Source organism: Myotis lucifugus, unplaced genomic scaffold (genome assembly GCF_000147115.1).
Source record: "Myotis lucifugus unplaced genomic scaffold, Myoluc2.0 scaffold_17, whole genome shotgun sequence".
In the NCBI taxonomy this organism is placed as follows: Eukaryota; Metazoa; Chordata; class Mammalia; order Chiroptera; family Vespertilionidae; genus Myotis; species Myotis lucifugus.
In genome coordinates, this window is record NW_005871065.1 from 14,460,868 (window position 1) to 14,487,816 (window position 26,949).

Consider the following 26,949-nt stretch of genomic DNA (forward strand, 5'->3'; position numbering starts at 1 on the left):
TTCCACCAAAATAACTTAAAAAACTGATATAAAATGAAAGGCTATCCTAATTTGAATAATTAAAGCCTTTCTAAGACTATTCTGAGTCTGTAAAGATATAAATAAAGGTGTTCTAAGATGATTCTTCTAAATAAAATTCTCTTTCTTCATGACTGTATGGAGATCCCAGGACAGTGTGTCTGGCACAGTACTTATTGGGTGACAGGAGATGGGGCAGGACTAGTGGAAAAGAGAGAGGTAGCGGAGGAGGGCTAAAGAGGGAGGAGGCTTGGAGAAATGAATAAAGGGGTGAGAGAGATAGATTTCATAGGCGAGAGATGGGAGGAGAAGGGAAGGCTGAATTAATCTGGGAAGAGCCTGAGGAAAGGGTAGCCCCTGATGAGACAAGGAGGTGGGGAGCCAGAGCCTATGGAGGAAGGAATGCGGGGATGTCACCTGAGCTTGAGGAAGTTCCTGGGAAGAGAAAGGATGGGGGTGGGGGTGGGGGTGTGAAAGGGAAGCAGGAAGGAGGAGGAGGAAGGAGGAGGAGGAGAAGGAGGAGGAGGAGGAGGAGGAGGAGGAGGAGGAGGAAAACCAAGGGCAAATAGAGAAAGAGGGTAACTTCTTACCTACCTGACTATGTATCATCCCTAAAAGTTACGTCACTCTGCATATAAACACCATTTAAAACCTTAATATTCTTATTCAACTCCAATGAAAGTATTCAATATATTAATAAGTTCATTATAATTCATATTATAAATATACATTTATCTGGATACATGATCCATAAATTAATAAAAATAGAATGCTATTACATCACATTTTTATTCCATATTTTTAAAGCTTCATCTTTTATATTTAGAAGCATTCGACAGGGTACTGAAATTTCCAAGAATTTACTTGCTGAGCACCAATAAAGACAATCAATGGCCAACACACACATCTTCCCCTCCAGAGCGATACTTCACTTACTGCGCCCTGAGCAGCAAATCAAATCGCGGTGAAGAACATCACCAGGCCCTGGGCGATGACGTCAGAACTCTAGTTCTTTCTTTTCTGGTTATTTCCCTTCGCTACCTGCGCCTGTTTAGAACTTCTTCCTTCCTTTTTTTCATCTTTGTCTCTGGATGTCGTTTTACTAGAAACATCCCTTATATTTGTTGATTTTTTCTTATCTTCCTTGGTTTTAGGACCTTTATCTGGTCCCACTTTCTCCTTTTCTCTGTCCTTTTTACTCTTAGGAGACTCTTTCCTGGATGCATCGGAATCGGCGGTTTTCTTAGCCTTCCGGTCATCCTCTTTTTCCTTCTTCCCCCTTTTTCTCTCTTCATTCTTACTCTCCTTTCTCGACTCGGGCTTCTCTTTCTCCTTCTTGGACTCTTCTTTAGTGAGTTCTTTCACAGTCAAGTTATCCAATCAAAGGAAAAAATGTTTACTGAATCTCCTAATTCATAGAACAGATGCTTAGTGCAAAAGTATTGTCTTTCTTTAAATCTCCCTCCACACATAAATGACTTTAATATACTATGTTTAAGCTGGTTAAAAACATGCCAAAATCTATGAAGTATCAGCTATAAAAGAAATTCTAGAAACTTGCTGTCATATATTCCAGCTTAAAATATGGTATGTTGTGTCTTAAAACAAGGTTAACATGCAATATTATTCAAAAGTGTATCCAGAAAGGCAGACTTTGCAGTGTTAACAACTCACATCTCACAACTGTAACGACATCATTAAAGGAACACTGACAATATAAGAACAAATTTTCTGTAACTTGTATTTGTACAAAGATAATGTAAAAATTTTTAGCTCTAGCCCTGGCCGGTTTGGCTCAGTGGATGGAGCATCGGCCTGCGGACTGAAGGGTCTCAGGTTCGATTCCGGTCGGGGGCATGTGCCTTGGTTGTGGGCACATTCCCAGTGGGAGTGTGCGGGAGGCAAATGATCGATGTTTCTCTCATTGATGTTTCTGGCTCTCTGTCCCTCTCCCTTTCTCATGAAATATATTTGAAAAAAAGAAAAAAATTTTTTTAGCTCTAACAAAAAATTAAGTTCTTAAAATATTTGTGCTATTAATCCTTGAAAGCCATTAAATTGGATTTAATTTTTTAACTAAGAAAAATACAATATCCATGAGTATAAAATTTTAAAGTCATTATCTATTGTATCAAAATGATAATTAGAATTTCTTTTCTACTCACATTCAATATTATGAAATCAGTATTCCTTTAAATATATTTCCTGTTAATTTATGTAGAACCACTCAAGCCAGCATATATATGTTGTCCATGCTCTTAGGAAAGAGAGCAATTCAATGGAAATTCCAAATCTCGTGTGAGACATTGCTTTCTATTTGCTTTATGGAAAGTTGAATAGTGCCACTAGCCAAAGGTCTGAATTTCATCTCGTGCTCTCTCATTAGGAAATCGTAAGAGAAGCAGGTGTTTATGGCACATTGTAGCATTTAAGCAGAAACAAAGAACATAAAAGATTTCTCTAATATAACAAAATGTGGAAGATGTTTTTGCCCACCAAAATTATGTAAAACTCACACCGCACAAAATGTTACTCAATTCTTCCTGAACGTCTGATGAAAATCTTGTAAAATATGCAAAATAGCAGTCACAGAGAACCAACCATCCAAGTCCTCATCCTAATTCAGTGCTGTTCACAGAGCAGCACAGGTGACGACACAGCAAGAGCCATGCTGTCAGGTCTTATTCTGCACAGGTCTTTAAGGCATTAAACCTTTCATGTTTAACGGGCCTCTCCAGAGCAAGAAGTAAAATTACACTTTTTTGGCCATTTATTTTGTAATTATTTATGTAAGAATGGAATGGTAAAAATTCTGTTTTCTTCCCAGAAACTATTCAGGTGAGATACAAGTTAAAACGTTAAAATAGCCTAACCTTAAGATTAAAATATAAATCACAAAAGCCTGCAACTCACACAGTGTAAGTTTCACCTGTTAATGTTTCACTGCCCCCCACCCCCCAAAATGAACACACTACAAATATGCCAAGCACTGAGACACAAAAGAATATTACAAATTTATAAAGAAAAACATGCACTGCCCCCAAGCCCCTCTCTGGGAAGGACATAAATATTTGCCTGTGAACAAGAAACACCAGAGAGATATAAAATAAACTGTAATAATAAGCCGTTAGCCTATATAGTATGGTTCACAGGTACAATCACTTCTAAAGAATTCAAAGAGTAAACGTGGCAAATCCTATACCAACATAATACAGTGCTCCAGATTATACATTTAAGTTCATTTTACTGAAAGCTACAAGTTTGCTCACACTAGCTTTTATTGTGCCCTATGAAAACTCATCAGAGCTTTTGGAGAAATGAAATCAATCACTGATGATTTTATCTTTTTTTTCCCCAATAGTAATTTAAAAATTCAAACTAAGTAAGGTTTTAGGATGGATGATAGAAATTGTATATATAAATTTATACACAGTATAACAAATATCATGATAGTGTTATATATGTTCTTAATTTGAAGACTTACGAAGTTTGATGATATTGAAAGAAAATTACTTAGTATTATAGGCTTGAGGCAGAAAAATTTTTAATGAGGTCTTGGTAAAACTACTTATGACCAAAGGTGAATCCAAAACCAAAAAGCAATAATGTTTAGCATTAGTAGCTGCATTTACATAACATATTTAGAAAATGCCATGCATTAAAGTTGACTCACTCAAGGCTAATTTCAAAAACAGAAAATACCTTTAGCCTTAGTTTTTCTCTTGGCTACCCCACCGGGTCCTTCTGTTGATATTTATAAGATAAAAATAGGTTATAAACAAAATATTAAGGTAAGTAAAAATTAAGTATCTATAAAATAGTTAAAATCCATGTGTCTGTGAAACAGAAGTTAAATTCACCATTTTAAAAAATACACTCCTTCAACATATGTACATCTACCATGTATGTCATTTTGGAACCTTACTTTCACTATTTATAAGAGAAAAAAATCATTATAATCAGCCAATGATGTAGTCAACTTCCCAACTTGCCTTAGACGTGGGAAAACTGTTGGCTTTGGAGATGTCTAATTCCCACGGGGAATGGTGCTTCCTTCTCAGTGGGGCATGGAAGTCAGTGGACTCCGCTCAGTGACGCAGACGATCAATTACAAGCACCAAGGGTGAAAGGACCTGCGGAATTTACTTCCCGACCCAATCATCACTGCCATCCCCCCAAAAGGGTAGTATATTTTAATAGAATTTTTTCTTTACTATTTGAGTAATCATTGTTTTTTTCCTCATAGTTTCAAACTTTATTTAAAACTTACACCAGAGCCTGTCCAGTGTTGCTCAGTGGTTGAGTCAACCTACGAACCAAGCAATCACGGTTCGATTCCCGGTCAGGGCACATGCCCAAGTTTCGGGCTCGCTCCCCACTAGGGGGCATGCAGGAGGCAGCCAATCAATGACTCTTTCTCATCATTGATGTTTCTGTCTCTGTCTCCCTCTCTCTTCCTCTCTGAAATCAATAAAAATATTTAAAAACAAACAAACAAAATTGAGGTTGTCCATGTGAGAATGGTAATTTATTTTGGTTGCACTATCCGCATCATCGCCCTGGGGGGAAAGAAGTATTAGTTCTATCTTACCACTGCCTACATTTTAAAAAAAAAGTAAATTAACTGTTCCATGTGGGAATTAACTTTTCCCGTTTGGATACAAATCCTTTCCATATCCGTCCAATTACCTGATATACATACACAACCATAGTCAGTGTGTGATGACAATTATTTTCCCAGAAAAACCTGATTCTTTCCTAAACGCTACTGAAAACAGCATGTTACTACCTGAGATACTAAATGCTTTCCTGGACCACTCCACATGAAAATTTATTTCACAATAAAATATCAAGTGTATTCTTATAATGCCAACTTCTAAATATGTGGGCATTATCCCAGGTGGAAAGTAAATCAGCATAAATCACTAGAATGCACTTTTAGTGATGCTAATGTCCCCTCCTGACTTCCGCAGGTTCTGAAATGCAGCCCTGGATTCCCGTTACAAAACAGAGTGGTGAAAATCAGGCTCCCCACCCTCCACCCCCACTTTGGTGAAAAGAACTATACTGGTGAAAAAGCTAAAGGTTTTTAGTAACAAACTAAAATACCAGATTGCTATCAGATTAATGAAACAGCAAAACTAATAAGTACTTAAAACTTTTCCCGTTTGGGTATAAATCCTTATAATGGTACAAATTAACAATGTGCAATGTACTGTGTAAAATTCCAAAGCATCAATTTAAGCTACCTTTTCTAAACTTAACGAATGTAGTCAATAATTTTCCAATACTTTTGACATGACAAATATTGAGCTGATAATTTAAGCCAGAATTATCATATTCAGTATCTGAAGGAAATAGTATAGATATGAAAGAAAACACAGCACTTGGAAAAGAGGAAATTAACAGAGAAGCCCCTATGCATTGAAGAATAGAGAGAAAAGTCAATAAAATGCCATGTTCTAAAAACTAAAGGAGCAGTTTTGGGAAGGAAGGCATGAACAAAGGTTTAGAATGAGGACACTACTGAATTAAGTTAGTTATTAAATGTCCCATAAGGGTCTCCAGATTAGTTTTATAAGCAGTTCCAGAGGTGGTTACATTGCAGTGATGAAAAACCATAGGTGGAAAGGTGAGCAAAACCCAGAGTTCTCATGAGGACCGCTCTTAACTCCTTAGAACAGCGGTTCTCAACCTGTGGGTCGCGACCCCTTTGGGGGTGACCCTTTCACAGGGGTTGCCTAAGACCATAGGAAAACACATATATAATGACATATTGTTTTTGTGATTAATCACTATGCTTTAATTATGTTCAATTTGTAACAATGAAATTGGGGGTCACCACAACATGAGGAACTGTATTAAACGGTCGTGGCATTAGGAAGGTTGAGAACCACTGCCTTAGAAGAAAACTGATCATACAAATATTTTCCCAAGATTCTCTGGGGCGCGGGGGGGGAGGTGCGGGGATGGGGCACAAAAGGAATAAGATTTTGAAGAATTTCATCTGTGTTCCTATGCACTGAAGGCTAGAGGAAACAAAAGCATACCTATAGCTAAAAGAAACTGAGTCAAGGAGGAAGGGGAGAAATGATGAGGACAGATGGAGCAGACACACGAGAAAAGGTTGACTTCGGAAACCAGAAGATGCCACATCTGAAAAAATGACCAACGAGAGAGGAAACTGATTCAAACAATTATACGAGTAAATGCCATACAGTGTAAGGAAAGGAAGATAATGGAACCCAAGCCAGGGTTGACTACCTTGGTAAAGCAGAAAGCAAAATCACCTCCACAGAGGATGGAAGATGGACAAGCATGGAAGGTTTGAATACCCACTGAAGAGAAGAACTGGCACAGCAGAGAGCACCTCACAGAAGTTAACTCAGGTAAATCTACAACAGCTCTTTTCCAACAACAGCGCGAAGCCCACTGGTGGCGAAGGGTCAGAGGTGACCCAGGACTGATGACAGCATGAAGAGGGGGAACAATTACAAATGTGGGGAGTAGAGAAGTGGCCCCAGAAAAAAGCACAAGGCATGTATGTAAGACTTTGCTTTATATGATTCCTAATTCTAGGCAAAATGAATCTTTTATCATTTGTAACTATGGTGGATATGGACTCTCTTTACAGGGTCAACAATCAACAAGTGCACCCTATTTTTCCAGGGGGAAAACAGAACAACCCCATCAAAAATAAAATTCATGATAATACAATAACTCCTTAAAAATGATTTCCAAGTAGTATGGAGAACATTATATCAATTAGAGATAGACAAGGAATTCTGTAATCCATTTGGGTAAGAGTTCTTTTATGAATAGAATCTATTTCCACTGAAAGCAGTCATCAAAGAAGCAGTAGGATGTGGTTACAGTCAAAGAGAATGACCAAAAAAAAAAAAAAATCACCATGTTGTTTACTTCCTTTTTGTCCTGTATGTTTATTCTGACAGTTTCTAAGTGACTAGGGTTGACTATTTGGGAAAAAGGTCTAATATTCTTCCCTTAGAACATGAAGGAGTTGCCTAAAGGAAATAATATTACTGTGGCAATAATCTCAGTGCCACATGAAATGTTCTCTATGAAATTACAATGCTCAATCAAGCCAATGGTTGGGCCTGGGCTCCCACACATGCGATAGATATAATTTTAGAAGACTAGTTTCATTACAGAAACCTACTGCAGAATTTCAGAGAGTTGGCCACAGAATTCATAGGCCGGGTATCACTTTTTACTTAGGCCATTTCAGTCACTCCCACAGCCCCTGGGAGTCACTCTGATCCTCGGCTTCTCATCTTCCTCCTTCCCATACTGAAGCATTCTAATTTATTTCAACATTGATTAAAGATAGCAAAAGGAGGCCCAAACACCTCAGTAAAGGTCCTGTGAACTGGGGAGGCTGTTGCTCTAGAACGGATGTCTACTTTTGGTAAAATGCATATCACTACACCAATTTCCTTTGTATTTTTAAATAGCTGGTACATCTATATTATCACAGACATCTTTTTTTAAAGGAAGCTGTAAACCTCACAATCTTCTATGATAAGTAGGGAAGGGAGGATTAAAATATAACAGAACTGAAAGACTAGATTTAGAAAGGGATTACAGCCAGAGTTTGAATAAAGATAAAAGGCAGATTCAAATACAAACGAAATATCAGGAAGATCACCTGAAGACCTCTGTTAGCATAGGTCAGTTTGTGTGAACTTCAAAAGGTCATCTGTCCTAAAAAAAATATGTCTAATTGTTTCACTTATTTAAACTGGTTTAAAAAAGAAACACCAAAGTGTTTTATTATACAACTAGAGGCCCGGTGCACAAAATTTGTGCACTGGAGGGGGGGTGTCCCTCAGCCCAGCCTGTGCCCTCTCGCAGTCCGGGACCCCTCACTCCTTACCGCCCGCCTGCTCGCTGCTCCTCAGTGCTGCTATAGAGGCGGGAGAGGCTCCCACCACCACCGCTGTTGCTGCACTTGCCAGCAGAGAGCCTGGCTTCTGGCTGAGTAGTGCTCCCCTTGTAGGAGTGCACTGACCACCAGGAGGCAGCTCCTGCATTGAGCGTCTGTCCTGATGGTCAGTGCGCATCATAGCAACCAGTCGTTCTGCTGTTCGATCGATTTGCATATTAGGCTTTTATTATATAGAATGGGTGACTCCTGGGGTTCTCACTCACCAGGACTAACCCCAGCAAATATTTAATAAGCATTGTATATTATGCTCAGCTTTGAAGAGAAATTCAAATGAAATCTAAGACCTGACTCCTAACTGCAAGGAGTTCACAGTTTAGCTAATACCTATCCTATGCAATAGGTGGTTAACTCAACAAATAACTGAGGCAGAGAATGTTTCGTCAATCAATTTGTGATAATAGTCTGAGTCCCTGAATTTCATTAAAAACCTCCAATTATGCACTGTGATCAAAGAAAATTCCACAGCCCCACAGCAGAAAATGTCTTACTTGTTTTATAAACCAGAATCTCATTCAGCAAGAGTCGCTGAGTATGAATCCCGAAAAGGTGTAACTGCCGACTGTACAAATTAAGAATAACTGTCTATGCCTATATCTGCTTTTGATCATTCTTCTAAGTTATAAACATCAGGACAGACAAGGAAACGTTTTGCTCAGTGTAGCTAATGATAAAGGAAAACAAACCAGATCTCAAGCAGAAAAAGGTTTCTTACATGTGTGGACACAGCTCTGAGACAGGGAGGCAGTTTCCGGAACATAGAGTGGAGCATGAGATGAAAGGCCGGCTCCCTGCATCCCACCATGTCCCAGGCTCTGCGTGAGTCTCACGGCAGCAAGCTGGCAGCCAGGCCTCGAAATGTAATCAATTAGATCAGCACGGAGAAGACGCATCTCCAACTCAACACCCACCACTCATGACCCAGGGAGAATCAGGGCTGAAAGAAGCTGAAGCACAGAAAAAAAAAAAACCCGAGTGCCACTGCCTCATGCCTGCGCCAAACTCCAGGAAACCCAGTGCCTTTCCGTTGGACAAACGGCAGGGCGTGTGAAGAAGTGAGAGGGCCGCCCTGAGGAGACGCTGCATGTGAATACAGAGCATGCTCCACAAAGTTCCTGTGGCTGTTCAAAATCGGAAGAGCGGAGAACTACAGCACAACTTAAAATTCTATAAATGAATATTCCAATGTACAGAATACAGTTTTTCCTTTTAAAGTAAGTTCCTCAGTGTAAGCTGGGAAAGTATATTATGAAACAGAAAAGTATACAATAAATCCTTAGACAATTAAGAATTACAGCATACGTAGGGTGTCCTAAAAATGTATACACAATTTGAATAATTATTAATTCCAATAGGTTAAATCTGAAAACAAAGAAACATCAATTGAGCTACCAGCTGTTAAAGTGTGTCTACATTTTTGGGGAGCACTCTCTGTAATAAATAAAATATAAGTGAGGCCATTTTGATTAGCTTCAAAATTCTCTATACCAGTTTTGCAAACAACTATTTTCTCTCACCAAAATAAGCCTTTGGCACAAGTTGAAGGAGTCACAGAAGTCAGGGGTTCAGCAGCTACCTGGATTCTACCTTCCTCTGAGGCTTTCAAAGGAGCCGATTAAAGGGATACTAGATAAACAGCAAATTATGATCTCACACCCTTATTTTTCACTTACAAAAATAAAGCATAATTAATTTCTGTACATATGTGTTAGTATCATGCAAAAAAAGAGTCTGTTAAGAAATTAATGATTCCAAATATTTTTAAATACACACATTTAATTATTTACTTGTTATAAACTGTTCAAACATCTTATAGAGTTAGTAGTAATGAAGCATTAAGAAATAAGACTGCTTTAAAAAAATACACCCTCAGACATTTGGCTAAATGGATGTCATTAACAGTGAGGCCTAAAAAAGAATGCTTTTGAATTTAAACCTAATGAACTTTGATATTTCACAGTCATATCGAAGTGGAAGACCCATTAAGTATGGGCAAACACTGCATGAACTTTAAGAAAGGACATTATTAAATCACACTCATTAGTTCCTGAATATTAACATTCCAAAGTCAGAAGCTTTAGACCATGCATGTCAAACTCGTGGCCCGCAGGCCGCATGCCTTGTTTATTCGGCCCGTGTTAGTCTTTGAGTTTTACATGCTTGCTTTAGACTGCCAGAAATATTAATGGAATAAAAGATATTCCCTGAAGAATTAGGGAGGCAGACTAGAGTTTTAATAGCCATTTAAGTTTTAGGAGAGCACTGTCAACATACAACTTTGTGTATCCACTTCCAAAAGTAACTGTAGAATAATGCTCTCTTTAAAGAAAATCTAAAATCAGCTAATTGACAGTGTTCCCTGACACATGCAAGTGGTGAGCGGATGGGAGGCTGCTGCGCTTCCTGTGTTCTGATTTGAGACTCAGGTTCAGGCTATCATTCCGAGAGCCTACAAGAATGATTTCTACCAAAGACACTAAATTTGTCATAGTCCCCTCTGAAAAAAATAAATAAATAAGGGGGGGGTGTGTGTGTGCATGTGTGTGTGAATAATCCATTTACTGAAAGAATTTTGATTAAGTATGAAAAGCAAAAAACTTCATATTATACCTAAGCCAAAGTTGATAGCCAATTAATAAGGTAATATAGGAAAAAATGGAAAAAGACTTATTTAAGATGAATAATTTTAATATGTACAATATTATTTAAGATAATATTCACATTTTCCTTCTTGTGTAATATGCCTTCTTTTAAAAATATGCAAATTACTTTCTCTGGATGTATATTTAGAAATGAAATTAAAAATAAATTTTGCTTTCATACACAGAAATATTCAGACATACTACTATCTGAATATATAATTTAACTACCCTCAGGACAAAACATGGGGTTATTTTCAAATTGTTTTAAAAGCACCATAGATACAGAATTTTACACTGAAGTTGGCATTAACCTATGTGACAAATCGGTTACCCTAGATCAATTACAACTGAAAACATCAGGGTTTTTAAGAACCATCATTTTACACATCAGTCATGTTAAAGATCAACAGAGAAGCATTTATTTATGAATCATGCTAGAAATATTCTGATAATCAAGTCCATTATAATCATCTTCATTGATAGCATGTTAGAAAGACAAGCATCAAGTGTTAATCACAAACAATTTGCTATTTTCTAAATTTAGTTCAGTGAATACATAAGTGGAAACAAAACAATACAGAAACCAATTATACCACCAAGAACATCATTGTCAATGCACTTTGTAGACAACTACAAGAATGAGGAATGCCGGTTTCTTCACTAGAGTGGGGAAGCCAAGCAAGGGATTAGCTAGAGCTGTTCTAGGAAAAAAAGATGATATGGTTGCCTGATACTGTTGGATTGCAGCTGCCCCACAGCACATTAAGTCCTGGGTGAGCAAAGGAAAGAAAGAAAAAGGAGACTGCTTCCAGTTTTCATAAGCCAATGACTTCAGTCCCTGAATCAACGTTACTGATTAAATAAATTCAAAATGATACAAGTCTTTCCCTGAACCCCTTCCTTCTGTGACATACCATCAACACCTTTTGTGGTTTCACTTTCTTCTTCTTCTCCTTCTTCCTCTTCTCCTTCTCCTTCTTCGTCTTGTGCTTCTTCTAGCATTTCAAAAGGAGTCATTATATCATAGAGAAATGAGAGGAAACTACAAAACCAATCTGAACTTTCCTCTGCTAAAATATTAACGACTTCCTCAAGAGAATCAATATTTTCATTACTGCCATCATTGGTCAGGCCTACATAAGAATAAAGGAGGAGAGAGAGAGAGAAAACAAGGAGAGCAGTTAGGTGGAAAAAGAAACTCCAGAAGAGTGATCTCAAAAAGGACGTGCATCATGCTCACAGAGGGTTACAGAAAAGGTATTTTGGAAAAAGAGAAATGGATTAAGATGCACATCTTACAACCAACTCTCAATCATATGAACTAAAGGAAAGGCACTTTTGACCAATCCTCACCATTCCTACCAGCCCCTAGTCAGGCTTGCCTTTCTCTACTCAGAGAATCTAGAGCTGAAAAACATAAAATCGCAGCAGCCAACATCGACTGACTACTGTCAGTGGAAAGAGTGAATAATAGTAGTATGAGGGTAAAAAGACAGATACTGCAAGACTCCAGATTTGCTCATTTACCAACCCGATATTATCTATCGAGAGTTGAGTATACAAACATTTACTTATTTACATAAACAGTCATTGAAAACAGAAAGGTTCATTTCCTCAAACTTTTCCCCTTCGGGATTGGAGTTAACTTGAGAAACTCAGATAATTAACTTAATTTTTAACACTATAAAATATGTTAGTTCTATAATGCTCTGGCTACTGACACAAGGTCCTTTACTTGTGGCCAATAATAAAAAGTCAGTTATTAATAATAATTCACTCTGCCTACCAATATGAAATTTGATCAATGGCCTTAGCTAATCACAATAAGAACATTCCAAAGTTCTGTCCCCAGGAGCCCAAGAAATTATCTTCTACTGCAAAGACCCCAGAATCCTGTTGTTTTTAAATCTTAGACCTAAAACAGTCCCTGATGATGGAAAGAAAGCTAAGCAATATTGTTTTTAATCATCTATTATTTTTGTTTGTTTCTTTGCCTGTGAAGAACTGGCATTGGGTAGAAAAAGTCTCTCTCTCTACTCTAAAGCTACCAATATTGCCAAGCTCTAGATAGCAAGGCCTATAATTTTGAGGAGAGGGAAAAAACACACATAGTGGAGGGTTCTGGCTGTTAAAAAAATGTAAATATCTGTGACTTTAGAGGTGAAATTATAACCAGCTAATTTAGTATTTCAGGCTTCAACAAACAGAATTTCTCCATGTAGCATAACTACCAGAAATCAGGATTGGCAAGTAAGAAATAATAAATAATAAGATAACTAGTATAAATATTAGAATGAATTTCCCCCACTTTAACCCATAGAAGAACTACATCATGCCATTCTTCATGCATTCAGGGAAGAGGGGACCACACACTGCAGTTGGTGTTTACTTTCGACAAAACTAGAATGTTTTTCACTGAATTTAACAGTTGACAAGGGCTATGAACAGAGGCGATCTGTATTCCCACCCAAGTCTCTGTGGGATTAACATTGCTTCTTCTTCTTTCCTTAAAACACCATAGCTATGTGTTTACAATAAACATTTTTTTCCTCTATTTTCCAACATAAGTACTTCTAAGTATCAAATATAAACTATAAAACTTAACTGTCCTTCACTATGATAGGCTAAACAGTCTAACAAATATGCAAAGGTATTTAAACAAAACTATCTTATCCAACCATGCAACTTTCCTGTGATTTTTAAGACAACAGTATTCATCTGAAGAGAAAAAGAAAAAATTCTGGGTATACAATTCCTTCACCTTTAAGAACAGGCCCGAACCAACGAGCAGGTGTGAATGCCTTCGCGTGGACACTATCCAGTTCTTTCCTCTTGTCAGCTCACTCATGCACCCCTTCCAGTCTACACATGTTTACCAAGGCTTCCCTTCTCCAACCACACCTGATAGGGTACCAGCCTGGCCCCAGTCACAGGACAGAAGGCCACTGACGTAATCCTTTAGTGGGATTACTCTCAGAATAGTTACTCTTATCATTTAATCCTTGGATCAATTTGCTATCAATTCTGTTTGGAAAACAAGTTCTCATAGAATACTTTTCTAACAATGTAGTTTTCAATTATCCAAACCAAAATCAAGGATACTTTATTTTAGAAAATTTTGACCATGAAAGTAGGAAACTGTGTAAACTAGAGCAGGCATAAAATATTTTCAAAGTGGGAAGGGGCATGGCCAGAACCAATGAAATAATAAAATGAACGATGGCTATTGATCTTGATTTACTCACACATATTTCACTTTCTTTATATTTAACAAGAAAAACCAAAACTTATCTCCAATCGATAAGATTTAGATATTTGCAGATTTAAGAATACAGAAATACTTATGAAATAAATGCCAAAACTATTAAAGTTCAACAATCTCAGCTATTACTACCACTACCATGCCAAGCTCTTCCCTAATCTCCAACTTCCTACTTCTGTCCATCCCCTTGGACACCCTCTGCCTTAAGCCAGAGCCCTTAACCTTGAGCTGCCTCTCCAATGAGAATGCTCTCAGGAAGTTGGACTTTTCTTGAGGTCTATGCTCACTGCATTTGCTACCCTCGTAACATCTCCCTAAGCATACAGAGCCAATTAATGGCTCTGTACCCCAAGAATTTCACCAGGTTCTCTCTTTGCAACCACCACCTGCCAGTAAGAGAGGCATAACTAAACTATAATAACCTCACACACTAAGAAAGAACTTTAGTCATAAAATTTAATTCTGGTCAAGGTTGCATTTCCTACAGAGAATTCAAACACCATAGCAATAAGGTCACAGGACATAAGTGAGCCAAAGAGCTCACCTATCATTTGTTTATCTTTCCTGAAGCTACAAGCCAACTGCAAATTAGTACACCTATAGGGCAAAATCGTTTATCTGCACCTTTGTGCACTCAGTAGTGTGATTACCAATGAACTGAGATTCACCAAATTTGGTTCCACCTCCGAATAGATAATTCTTGTTAAAAAAAAACACACACACACAAGTTATGATTTGCCCATATCATATATGTCTGTCCATCTGCAAATGACAATGTTCATTAACAATTCATTAACTTATTAGTGGTTGCTTAAAAACCTTGCAGTCTAAATATAACACTAAAAATCAAGTTATTGATGTAAGTTTGCTTTGTAAATCAGTGTGTTTTATAGAAAAATAACATTTAATTCTAATAGCTGACACTTCCTATCTGATAGACCAGATAGCTCATTTAAAGCCAAAAGAACCAATAATATATAGATGAGAATATTTCTAAAAATGAGGCACCTTGGCCCACATGAAGTTATTTTTAAAATTAAAAAGCTTCACTATTCAGGATCCATTAAAGTAAAGTAATAAAATGGAGTAATAACATTTATAGGCAAGCAACTCAGCATTATTCTGACATGTTAAATTCCATATAACTTTATTTATTTAGCATACCAAGGATTAGAGTCTTCTGAGACTCACTATATTTATATAAACTCAAATTTAGCTGTGTAATGATGACTTTATATAGAAGATTTCATTAAGGTTAAGACAGGAAAAGCACTTTCATAGATGGGAGCTTCCACTGTTAAGTAGCAAACATAATTGCCACTGAGCAATAATAAAATGTAAAGTAAAATTAAGAAGTTATATTACATGTAATCACAACTAAACCCCTTTTTTCATATTTAGAACTTACTGTTTTATAGGAAGGTTAAGATAAATCTACTGAAAACAGTTTCACTAGTTACAGATGTGGTATCCTCCCATTTTTTTCATGCCCATGAAACATATATAAAATTGGGTCTAAGGAAAGGAAATGATGCAGCTTAATATATATATTTCCCAGGCCAGATTATAAAAAATTTGCATATTAATCCAGTTCCATTCTTTCTAATAAAACAGCATTTTAAAACAAATGAGAGAATATCACTTATTTATCTATTAGAGGAACATGTCTATGATAAAGACAGGTAATTCTGGTGATAGAAAAAGCAGGGCTCAAGACTTCCAAAATAATGAAACCTGGCCAAAAATCACTAGATCATATTTTTAAAATATGCACAGCACATTTTAAGATGTTTACTATTATGTTTTTATTTCAAAATGAAGTTATGTAATCTTTAAAAGTTTATATTTTCAAATGGGAGTGGATTATGTCAAATGGTGCTAAAAAAAATGCTGTAATTACCATATTTGAAAACAGACTAACACATTATATATATATATATATATATATATATATATATATATATATATGGTAAGTTCAGAATATAAAGTGTTTTAAACCTGAAAAAAAATCAAGTTATTATACTTATTAAAAGTATAAGAGCTATATGCTCTTATACTTTTTATCTATAAGAGCTATATGCTAACCATTTATAAAAGTAAATAAAAATGTGAATCCATGAAAAAATAATTAAGCCTTTTAACATTTCAGCAATACTGAAATATATGATTTAAGTGGGAAAATATCTTCCATAAAATGTATACAATTGACATAGATATCATAAAGGCAAAAGTATTCTCTTCTTCCCAGTATTTTACCAACACTAACGAAAAGTAAATGTCTACTTGCCTAATAAAACTTTGGCATCTTCCACATCAAAATCTCCATCACCATCAGCATCATAGACTCCTAGTTTTCCTACAAGAGGGGAAGAAAAATGGATATGGGAACAAAAGGAAAAACAATCTTAATAAGGTAATATCACCACTATTGCAGTCCTGCACGTCAACCATTAATGTTACCAATCAATGCAATTCTTTGCTCTTTTAATCCTGAAAAGCAGTGCTAAATTAACATCTTATCTAAAAATGATGGGCAATTCACTTAGAGATTCAGGAAATGTTTGCCTAACAAATCTACAACATGTAACTGAGATCATCTTTTCCTTAAAGGTTTCACAATAATACCCTGATGTAATCATTTCAGAATTTTTACAAATTAGACTGCTACAAATATTTTAGGTAAAGATTTCAACATACATAAGGAATAATATTGATCCATTTCTAACAATCACATGAAATTTAATGTTCCCAAATTATGAACTTCCACCATCAATTTTCAAAACAAAAGGAACAAACACCAAGCCTCAAATACCGATTAAATGTAATTCACATCGAGTATAAGTACTCAAAATAAGAGGACAATTACTTTTATATTTTACTATAATCACTTACAACAGAAATATCATGAATCAATCTTCTTTAAAAAGACCTCTGAAAATAAAGCATGTAAAACTGGCTTCCTGAAATCACAAAGAAACCTTACCGTTATCCTACTTAAAAACTTAATTAGCACCGACCATCTACTACTAAGAAAAAAAAAAGCTTAAAACAGAAAATCTGAGAAGATAATACTACCAGAGCCTTTTCCTCATCAAGAACAGTAAATATGCATTTTAAGACTTTAATAAAGCTTTATCATCTAGGAGCACTGTTATACCTAATTACCATTTCAAATATGGCTCAAATACATTTAATTCTTTAAAAAACATCCTACAATCAACATGATTGATAATTCACCACTGGACAGTGGTTATGAAAAGACATAATAATGTACAGCAATATTTTAAACAACATTCTCAAATACAGCATGAACACTAAAAAAGCAGTGGGCAGCATTGTTACCATTTCTTTAATAAAAAGTAGATTAAAGCATAGCATAAGAACAGGCAGAACTTTTGGAGTAGGGCAGCTATGGCCAATCTTTACCCTCCCAGAGCCCTTGTTCTACTCAGGAAAATAGTAAGCTTGCTATGTAAAAGTCTGGTTTAGACAGCACACACATTAAAAATGACAAGTATAATAAAGGAGAGCTATGAATTCTATAAGCTAAGAAAATGAAAAGCACTGATCTGCAGGTCGAGGCTACATATAGCACAGAGCTCAAACATTAGAAACATGAAAAATATTTTAATTTCTAAGGACCTTAAAAAGAGAAATTGGTCCTTTGTTGGGGAGCACATGAGACTTGGTTGGAAAGTTTGTAAGAAGGACATTCTGAGAAATGGGAAGTGTGCCGAAGGCCGTCTGCCCTGTTTATCGGAATTCCAACTTAGGGGAGGCTTAGGAGAGTGTCGAAGGCGGTGCCCCTAATTATTATTCCTTGACCTTTCCAAACAAGTCTGTGCACATGCAGACCCCCCTGGTGTTTACTGGAATCCTTATGCTTAAATCTTTGGGTGTCCTTGCTTAAAGGACACTATAAACACATGTGCCCTCCCAAGATTATTTACCCTACTGATTATGTCTTAAAGATAAACTTTATCTCAGACTGCTGCTACAATAAAAGCCTAACGAGGAACGAGGCAGGCAATCAAGGCTGTGTGGTTCCTTTAGCCAGGCAGTCCCTTAGCCCTCTCTTTCACAGCAAATGTGTCAAAGTAATCCATTCATCTGTCATTCAGGGTCTGCTGGTCAGCCCCAGCACCACTTACATTCTCTGATGCAGGTGATAACTGAACTGGCAGAATAAGGATGAGATTTTAGAGACCAACACAAGTGGACTGAAAATGCATCTCCAATAGCCTACCTTGAAGCACCTCTGATAAGTTATAACGGAAGTCCTTTGCTTTGGCTGCATGCATGTAAAAACACAGAAATTGTTACTTGTGCTCATTGTACAAATATCTGCAATCTCTTCTTTTGTAACAGACTTCCTCTCCTCTAGCAACATATGCTTATAGTTTGGAATACTTTGTTTTCTGAAGTCAACAAAAGCACAGATTACACAGAACGTTGTCTGTACACTAAAATACTTCCTCTGTTAGTCCATCAATTTATCCAGAAATTGCTTCAATGAAAGGCAGATTACATGTAAGAATGTTTGGTTATTCTTTGCCTTTATGCCCCCAGAAAAATGGTTATAATCTAATAAGTAAAGCAGTACAAGAGGGTTGAGGCAAGGGAGGGGATTTTCCACACAACAATGTGCATACAGACAAGTGTGGATTTTGTTCAATGACAGGGTCCACATCTTTCCCTGAGCATTTAAAGAGGAAGGACATTTATTCGCAACAGTCAGAAAGTGGAAACAGTTCTACTGTCCATCACTGATGAATGGGAAAGCAAGATGTGGTGTATCCATACAATGGAATATTATTCAGCCATAAAAATGGAGTATCAAACCTTGAGAACATTATGCTAAGTGCAAAAGGCAGACACAGAAAACCACATACTGTATGATTCCATTTATATGAACTGTCCAGAATAGGCAAACCCACACACACAGACAGTGTACTGGCATTTGCCAGGTGAGAAAAGGCATGGGGAATCGGGTGTTTGGGGGAGGGGTGATGGAATTATTCTGGAAATCAATAATGATGAGGATAGCACAAAATGATGAATATATTAAAAGTCAGTGAACTGTTGATTTTCAATATTTATGATATTGAATATTGTTACATGAATTTCATCTGAAGTTTAATAAAAAGACTTTGTGAAGTTAAAAAAAAAGTATGAACTCCAAAATGACAAAGAATCATTAATGCAAACAATCATGAAAAACTGCAGTCATTATGGGGGGTGGGGGAGGCAGAAAAAGGAGGGGAAGGGAGGACAACTATCAGAAACACGGCAACTTCCTCAAAACAGCACAATGACCTTAGCTGCACGCACACACACACACACACATGCGTACACACACTCACACACTTCCACAACAATGACAAATGCTCTCTAAGGGAAGGTCTTTTGAATTATATGTTTATGATCCATTAATGGATCCTTAACTAAATTCAGTGGCTCGTACCAGTATTTTTAAAATTCATAGTATAAACAAAATAGAATAGAAATTATAGAGTACTGCTTGTAGTGAGAGTAACTACTGTTGGATAAGACTTTCCTATGTGATATATGTACAATCTAAAGCCTTTTTTTAAAATTATGGATCATGTTCAAAGAAGCTGAAAAGCTAGTTTCCAAGGTAACCCTGATAACATCCTTTTTTCTACTGAGAACAACTGAAAAGCTACAGAAATTAACATTAGAAAAAGAAGCTGGTAAATCTTTACAATTACTAACGGGATGTCATTTACACTCTGACAAATTCACCTAAGAAATGATATCAAAATTCTTACCTAAAACTTCTTCATAATCAACAAGTTCAAACCAGATGACAGCGACGGATGTCCAGACCCCCAGCAGTGCAATGACCATAAACCAAGTGAAGAATGAACTTCCGGAAAGCACTCCTTTCCTTCCATTCTTGTGTCCTCCGTGCTTTGTGTCTGTTTAAGAATGAAATGATGTACATGTCATTATGTAAGAAAACACTTAATCAAACACCTCTTTTCGCTGAGTTATGTCTCCAGTAATTTCATAGTACTGACAATTTCATAGTAATTTCATTTCAAAACTAGTTTCAACTTAAATTCTCAAAACATGTTACACAAAATAAAGATTTTGGAAACGAAAGAGTCCGCTTAGACTCAACACCATGTACATAAAGCCCTAGCTTCTAATTAATGAAAGAAATAAACTACTAATGAATTAATAATTTTTAAGAAATAAAGTATCATATAATATGTATATTCCAAGTTTTTTATCCAAACTACCTAAATATTACCTCCTTCAAAACTCAGAGCATTATCGACAATTTAATGAAATCATAGAGAAATGTACCAAATCCTCTTCTGCCCCTTTAATTTCTGTACGATCTTAAAAACTCTGGCAACTGTCACAGGAAATATCTGCCCCCTGAACCACTCTCCATTCTTAGCCAAAGAGGGACAGAAGGAGGAAGGAAACAATTGACAGGAACCGAGATCAGGGAAGAAGAGAAGCAAAGCAGTACAATCCAGCCCTCCTCCTTCCGAGACCCTGGGACCTTCGGAAACAGGAAGGGGCTCATTCACAACTGGTCTAATGCAGGAAACAGCTTTGTAAACTGCCGTCCGCCAAAAATGTCATCTGTCACATTTGACATGTTTAATATACCTTTTATCCTCCTGGAAATATTCTTCTTACAGCCAAAAATAAACCAAAACGATGACAGTCCAGTGATATTAATAGAAAACAGTTAGAACCATCCTCAAAAGGGAAGACCACATAATATTCAAGTTTCTCTTTGAAAAGAATACATACAGTAAATGTTAATAATGACATTAAAAGGACAGGTCCTGTCCTAAAATGCCCTGTGAGCAAAGGAGAAGTTTATCAACCAGGTAGAAAGTGGGACACCATCTCCTCCTTGTGAGCAGGTGTCAGCTCTTCCAGGTGCTTCCCCGTGCACGGCTGCATGGGGTCTCACCATGGTCTTGTCAGTGTCTCTCTAGAGCAGTGGTTCTCAACCTTCCTAATGCCGCGACACTTTAATACAGTTCCTCATGTTGTGCTGACCCCCAATTTCATTGTTACTAATCGAACACAATTAAAGCATAGTGATTAATCACAAAAACATTATGTAATTATATATGTGTTTTCCGATGGTCTTAGGCGAACCCTGTGAAAGGGTCGTTCGACCCTCAAAGAGGTCGCAACCCACAGGTTGAGAACCACTCTAGAGAGCATTCCTGATGTGTACACTGGAACACCCTTCATCCTGTGTGGCTGTTTCTCACGCTGCAGAGCAGATGGCATCCCTAGTGTCTGCTGGTCCAAAGGGAAGTAACTCCCAGTGATTATGACAAAAACACGCCCAAACACTACCAACTGTCCCCCACAAGGACAGGAGTAAGGATCTCTGTGTTACAGAGAAAAGACGAAACGATTCACCCAAAGTCACCAGCACAGGTGAGGTAGAGCTAGGGAAAAACGCCGACTTCATTGGTCCTGAGTTCCTTGATCCATGTTGAGTGGACCGAGTCACACAATTTCCAAAAACTTGACAAGTTCTAATCTAGAACCTGCTTTCTGACACCAAAATCCAATGCTAATGACAAAATACTGGGAGTAGTTTTCCAGTGGCTCAAATCAAGAATCCACTGCCAATTCTTCTGAAAGAAAAAAGAAACTGAAATTCTTCCTGTTGAAAAGATATGCACATTTTTTAAACTAATCGATTGATCAACTTTTCAAAAGGCGCCATACAAGCTAAGTCAATCTGAGAGAAAGTATATGTATGCATGTGTGTGTACACACTCAAACATATACATCTTTCTCTACACTTAAGTATATAAAAATGATGACAAAATAAGATAAATTTCATTCTTAAAGAAAAAGTCAATTTCCTTTCCTAATGTTCTTTAAATATTAACAGACCCATCAAAAAGGGCCAGATTTATAAATAATCATGTGGTGAATCCACAAAAGTATATGTACCCAAAAAACCTAAGGCCATCTAACTTCTTTCTAACATGATCTATTTTTTTTTCAATATATTTTATTGATTTTTTACAGAGAGGAAGGGAGAGAGATAGAGAGTTAGAAACATCGATGATAGAGAAACATCGATCAGCTGCCTCCTGCACATCTCCTACTGGGGATGTGCCCGCAACCCAGATACATGCTCTTGACCGGAATCGAACCTGGGACCTTTCAGTCCGCAGGCCGACGCTCTATCCACTGAGCCAAACCGGTTTCGGCTAACATGATCTATTAAAAGTCACCATATATATATATATGGCACCATATTATAACCATATAATTTGTACATTAAAAATACTTGCTGGGCACAGATCACAAAGTTGCATATTAAATCCATGTAAAACAGACTTCACTTGCACTCCCTGAACATCGCCCTCGGAGGGGGGTCACTGGGTGAGAATTTCCACAATGGTGGGGAAATGATGATTTTTTAATATTTTTATGTGTCTTAAGCACAGAAACAATAAGAACAACATAAAATAAAGTGCCACTAAATTTTTAAAAAAGGGAGAAAGTGAGTAGCTTTGTGGGGTGGAGGAGCACCGGGGCGGAGGAGCACCACAGACAGAGGAGCAGTGTTGTGTGCGCACAGGAAGACTTTGAATACTGTATAAAAACCCTTACTTCTATGTAACACATACATATATGCACACATACCCATTTGCATAGAATACTCACTAAAATAACAATAATGCATCTCAGAATATTCATTTACTCCCAAATATGGAACTATAATGGACTGTAAGAGAATTATGATGACTAAGAATGTTCTTCCCTTAACTACTTATTGCCCCTAAGAACCAAATTTAAATTTTTTGTTTAAAATGAGTGCAAAAATTGCAGGAAAACTGGGTGCTTGTCTTATCTCCCCTTGGACATTTTGTAATTGTCGCCAGTGTCTTTGTTGTTACTAATTAACTAGAAAACGATAAGGCTAAACAGATACAGTTCATCTTTTTTTTCATTCAGTTAACATATTTATTCATCATATGTGTCAGATATGATACAATTTTTACTCAATAATTGAGTTTTTAAAATGTGTACCTAGGTAAAAGTACACTCAATATGATGCTGTTTATAGAGAGGAGGGAGGTGGGATGATTGGTGAAAAAGGTGAAGAAAAATAGAGGTTTAAATTTCTAGTTATAAATACTAGTGAGTCCCAGGGATGTAATATTCAGCATAAATAATATAGTCAGTAGTATAATAACCTTGTACAGTGACAGATGGTTACTAGATTTATTGTGGTGACCACTTTGTAAGCTGTATAAATGTTGAATAACTGTGGCATGCTCCTGAAACTCAGATAGTATTGTATGTCTACTATACTTTAATTTTAAAAAATTTAATAAATATTTTTAAAAGATAGTTAGCACCCTCAAAAAAAGATTATATTATTTAAAATAAGCTTATAATAAAATAGCTAACAAAACAAAATAATTAGATTTCAAAGTTCAATTCTTTCTCCATTTCTCTCTCTCTTTCCTGAGGCAGAAATGGAGGAGGAAAGGTTCTGAGATTTTCAAAAGGAAAATATCATTTATCCAAGTTCATTCAGTAATATTCATCCAAATGTCTGGCCTGCAACACCAACTATATGGAAAATGTTTTCAAAAATAATTATATAAATGCATGCACCAGAAGGCATTGGGAGGGGGAGAAGCAAGAAAGCCAAACCTTAAAGAACATGCCTTAACCTAAAGTCTATTTACATTTGTTTTAAACATGATCCTCACAACTTCAATCAAGTGTCCTAACTCATGGCACAGAACTAAAGACAACCTAACCCCAATGAGTTAAAGCAACAAGGTGCCCATGGAGGGAAGGCCTATAAAAGGCATGATTACAGCAGCAAGAGTGGACCGGGAGCTTGAAGGAACAGTGGCAGGAGGCCACTTATGATTGATGCTTGTAGGCAAACCTTGAACAGTCTTAAAATAATCTTTAGTACAAGGTAAAATGCCCTTCATATTGATTTTTTCATTAAAACATCTTAAACTGTTTAAGAATGCAAGAAATGTATAATAAATCTTAGATTTTCATTCAACATATTTTTATTAAACATATTTATCACTTTGAAAGATTTACTGTTGCTTAGAACCTGAAATTAGTAGCAATGCTTTATCCATTCCTTTATAATGTCTAATAATTGAGGTTTTACTCTATTATTATTAATCTTATGACTGTTATTATGAATTCCATAAAGGAACAAAACAGTAAATTGTAGAAAGGGATCTTTCCTGAGACCCATTCCAACCATTTATCCTAAGACATCTTTTTTGAGGGGACTTTTAATTGATCCCAAATAATACTCTCCTGATAAGTCACTCTATAAATATGACGTGCATAGTCCCAAAGGGCAGATCAGTTTCTCCCCAATTAAACTGAAAAAAGCATAATAAGAAAAACCCTTCAAGAGGGTTTAACACTCCCTCAGCAAACCTGAAACCAGGTTTTGGTCCAAAGGTATTCTAGAAGAACATCGAGTAGCTGTCCCTATTTTCTCAAATCAGAATAAATCTAAAGGTTTTCATTCCATTTTCTGGCTCCATATTCAACCTGTGGGCCCAAGGATTAGTAAAAAGGGTTTTTTAATGTGACTTAAGAATATGACAAAGACTATGTGATTCATTTTTTTTTCCATGTTGATCCATCTAAAAGTACATGACCCCCAAATCAGAGAACATGTCCTCACATGCTACCCAACACAGAAAATGACCATGGTAAGCAATGAAATCAAGAGTGGGTTAGGGACAACAGGTCATTTTATTTACTTGGTGGAGGGAAAAACTACTTAGCTGGATTACCACTAACTGAATTACAAATCCACCATTTACAAGTTTACTAGCATTATGCTGGCAAATTTTGTATTTTTCATAAACTCCACACATTTAAAGTTAAAACACACACACACACCATAAAACTGTCAAGCAATTCATCAAACTGGTCATTTTTTCCTGTTACAAAATGTGACCCTTTGGAAGCCAAGAACTGTGAAAAGTGGGTCAGAAGTGGAGAAGGAGAAATGTCTCCTAAGAGAATTAAATGTGAGCTATACACCTCCCATTCTTCTTCCTGGTTACAGGCGGCACTTTATTAGAACAGTCACGTGACCCATTCTAACCATTTATCCCAAACGGTGCTCGAGGTAGAGATACTCATATTCTCTATACTAATAATAGAAGCTTCCAGGGCGCTCAGGCAGCTGAGAGTTGGAAGCAGTCTTGATTCGTCTATTTTTCTTTTCATAAACAAGTTTTCAACAAATGAACCAAAGTAATTTGCTTTCACTACATGGGAAGACAATCTAAATAGGAAGACAATCTTAAAACGTAAAGCAAAAACAAACACATACCCAAAAAAATGTAAATTCAACACACCATTAAAGAACACTTGAAGATTAATGACTTAATTTAAAAAAATAAAATCCCAGTGTCTTTTCTTTGCATTTATCCTCTGCTTCACAAAAATGAGGTCAGTTTCCACATACGCTAAGACTGCTTGAGCCAACTAAATAAATGCGCTCATGAGTACAAGATGGGATATATATACCCCTTAAATTTCCAATAATTTTGTATGCGTCACTATACACAATTCTTCAAACTCACTGTAATGAACTCTTAAAACTAAGAAAACCTGCCTGTACATTTTTGTGAAGTTCATAAATATGGCCTCCAGCAGTACAATATTCTAAAAGATAGATTCTAAGTTAAGACTCCTAAACATATTCAGATTAAAGATAGATTATTCCATAAAAAAAATTAAACTACTGGGAAAAGTCCAGGAGTTCAAAATAGAAAATGTAGAAGATGCAGTCGAAGCATTTAGCCAAACATATTTTAACAGCACACAACTGACAATAAAGCTGAAAACTGTCAGGAGAACCAAAACCACTGTTAACCCAAACAAGAAAAAATACACCTTTACCTTCAGCCATGTTGGTTTTTTCAGTCCATGGGTGTAATACATATATTGAAGTCAGAAATCAAAGCTCCCTCAGCAGGTATCGGGCACACTACAGGCCCTTCCCCACTGAAGCTCTAGACAGCCAAGTTCCGTGGGCAAGGCCTGGAGAACTGAAATTGGACCTGCCTGCAAACTGCTCACCGGTTATTTTTAGAGGCCTCTTCCTCATGGCCAAATACTGCTAACCACTCAGGCTGAAAGGCACTCCCCTCCTAATAACCCCACAGCCTTTCTCCCACTTATGGGATTCCTTTCTCAGTTGGTCCTATCTTCCTACTCCAAACCCTAGAGAAAAAAATCAAGAATGCTGGATCCAATGAAACACAACAAACCCTGCTGCCTGTCTTGTTTTCTTGGCATCAGCCTTTAATAGTTTTTAGCCCAAGGACCAAATCATTCAAAACTGAAACAAGTCTTGCTATACAATGTGGCCCCAAGCCCAGAAACAGCTGGATTTGGCCCTTCAGAACCTAATCAAATGTCTCCATGAAAAGACCATTACTTAGTTGGAATGAAACAGAACCCTAAAGGGAAAGAAATGAATGCTCTAGAATTCTGATGCACAGGCACTGCCATCCCAAGACTAATTCCTCCAGCAGCAAAAGTGAAGCAACAATAAAAAATGGTTTCGCTGGATAAGGAAGGAGAGAGCTGGGAAGGAAGGCATGAGGAAAGGAAGGGAGGGGAAGCGAAGGAGGAGGGGGACATGGCAGGAAGGCTGGGAGGGAGGGAGCAGGGAAGGAAGGAGCTCTCTAGCAGTAAGAGTACTGATCTAGGAAACTATCTCAGAGAAGGACCTAGAAAGACATTGACAACTGCACTCTGATTTTGTTCTACTTTCCTCCAACCCCATTCTCCAAATACTCTCTCCTGGGAAATAAAACCAGCCCAATTTTAGTACCATTTATTCACTGATTTAAGATTAGCAGTTCACAGAACTCATCAGAGTGCTGATTAGTATACTAAATTAATCTAGCACAAATAGTATCCAGAGCAAGGGAGCAGACTTTCAAAGTTGTTTACGAATCTTTCCTTTTCTCAGTCAAATCGAATGTTTCACATGCAAAATTGAAATA

At 36.9% G+C, this 26,949-nt stretch overlaps 1 protein-coding gene across 8 annotated transcripts in view; it reads right to left on the reverse strand.

The window, feature by feature from the left end:
• ASPH (aspartate beta-hydroxylase) overlaps positions 1 to 26,949 on the reverse strand; it is a 168,427-nt gene that overhangs the window by 115,177 nt on the left and 26,301 nt on the right. For 2 of the 8 annotated variants that reach the window (XM_023750997.1, XM_023750996.1), the window contains exons 2-4: positions 19,681 to 19,830; positions 16,176 to 16,244; positions 11,541 to 11,621 (exon numbers count right to left, since the gene is read on the reverse strand). In XM_023750997.1, coding sequence (XP_023606765.1) covers positions 11,541 to 11,621; positions 16,176 to 16,244; positions 19,681 to 19,830 — 300 coding nt within the window. Of the gene's footprint in view, positions 1 to 796; positions 1,377 to 3,720; positions 3,763 to 11,540; positions 11,760 to 16,175; positions 16,245 to 19,680; positions 19,831 to 25,834; positions 25,960 to 26,949 lie in introns of those variants that run through there. The other 6 variants (XM_023750994.1, XM_023750993.1, XM_014452724.2 and 3 more) reach the window with 5 other exon arrangements.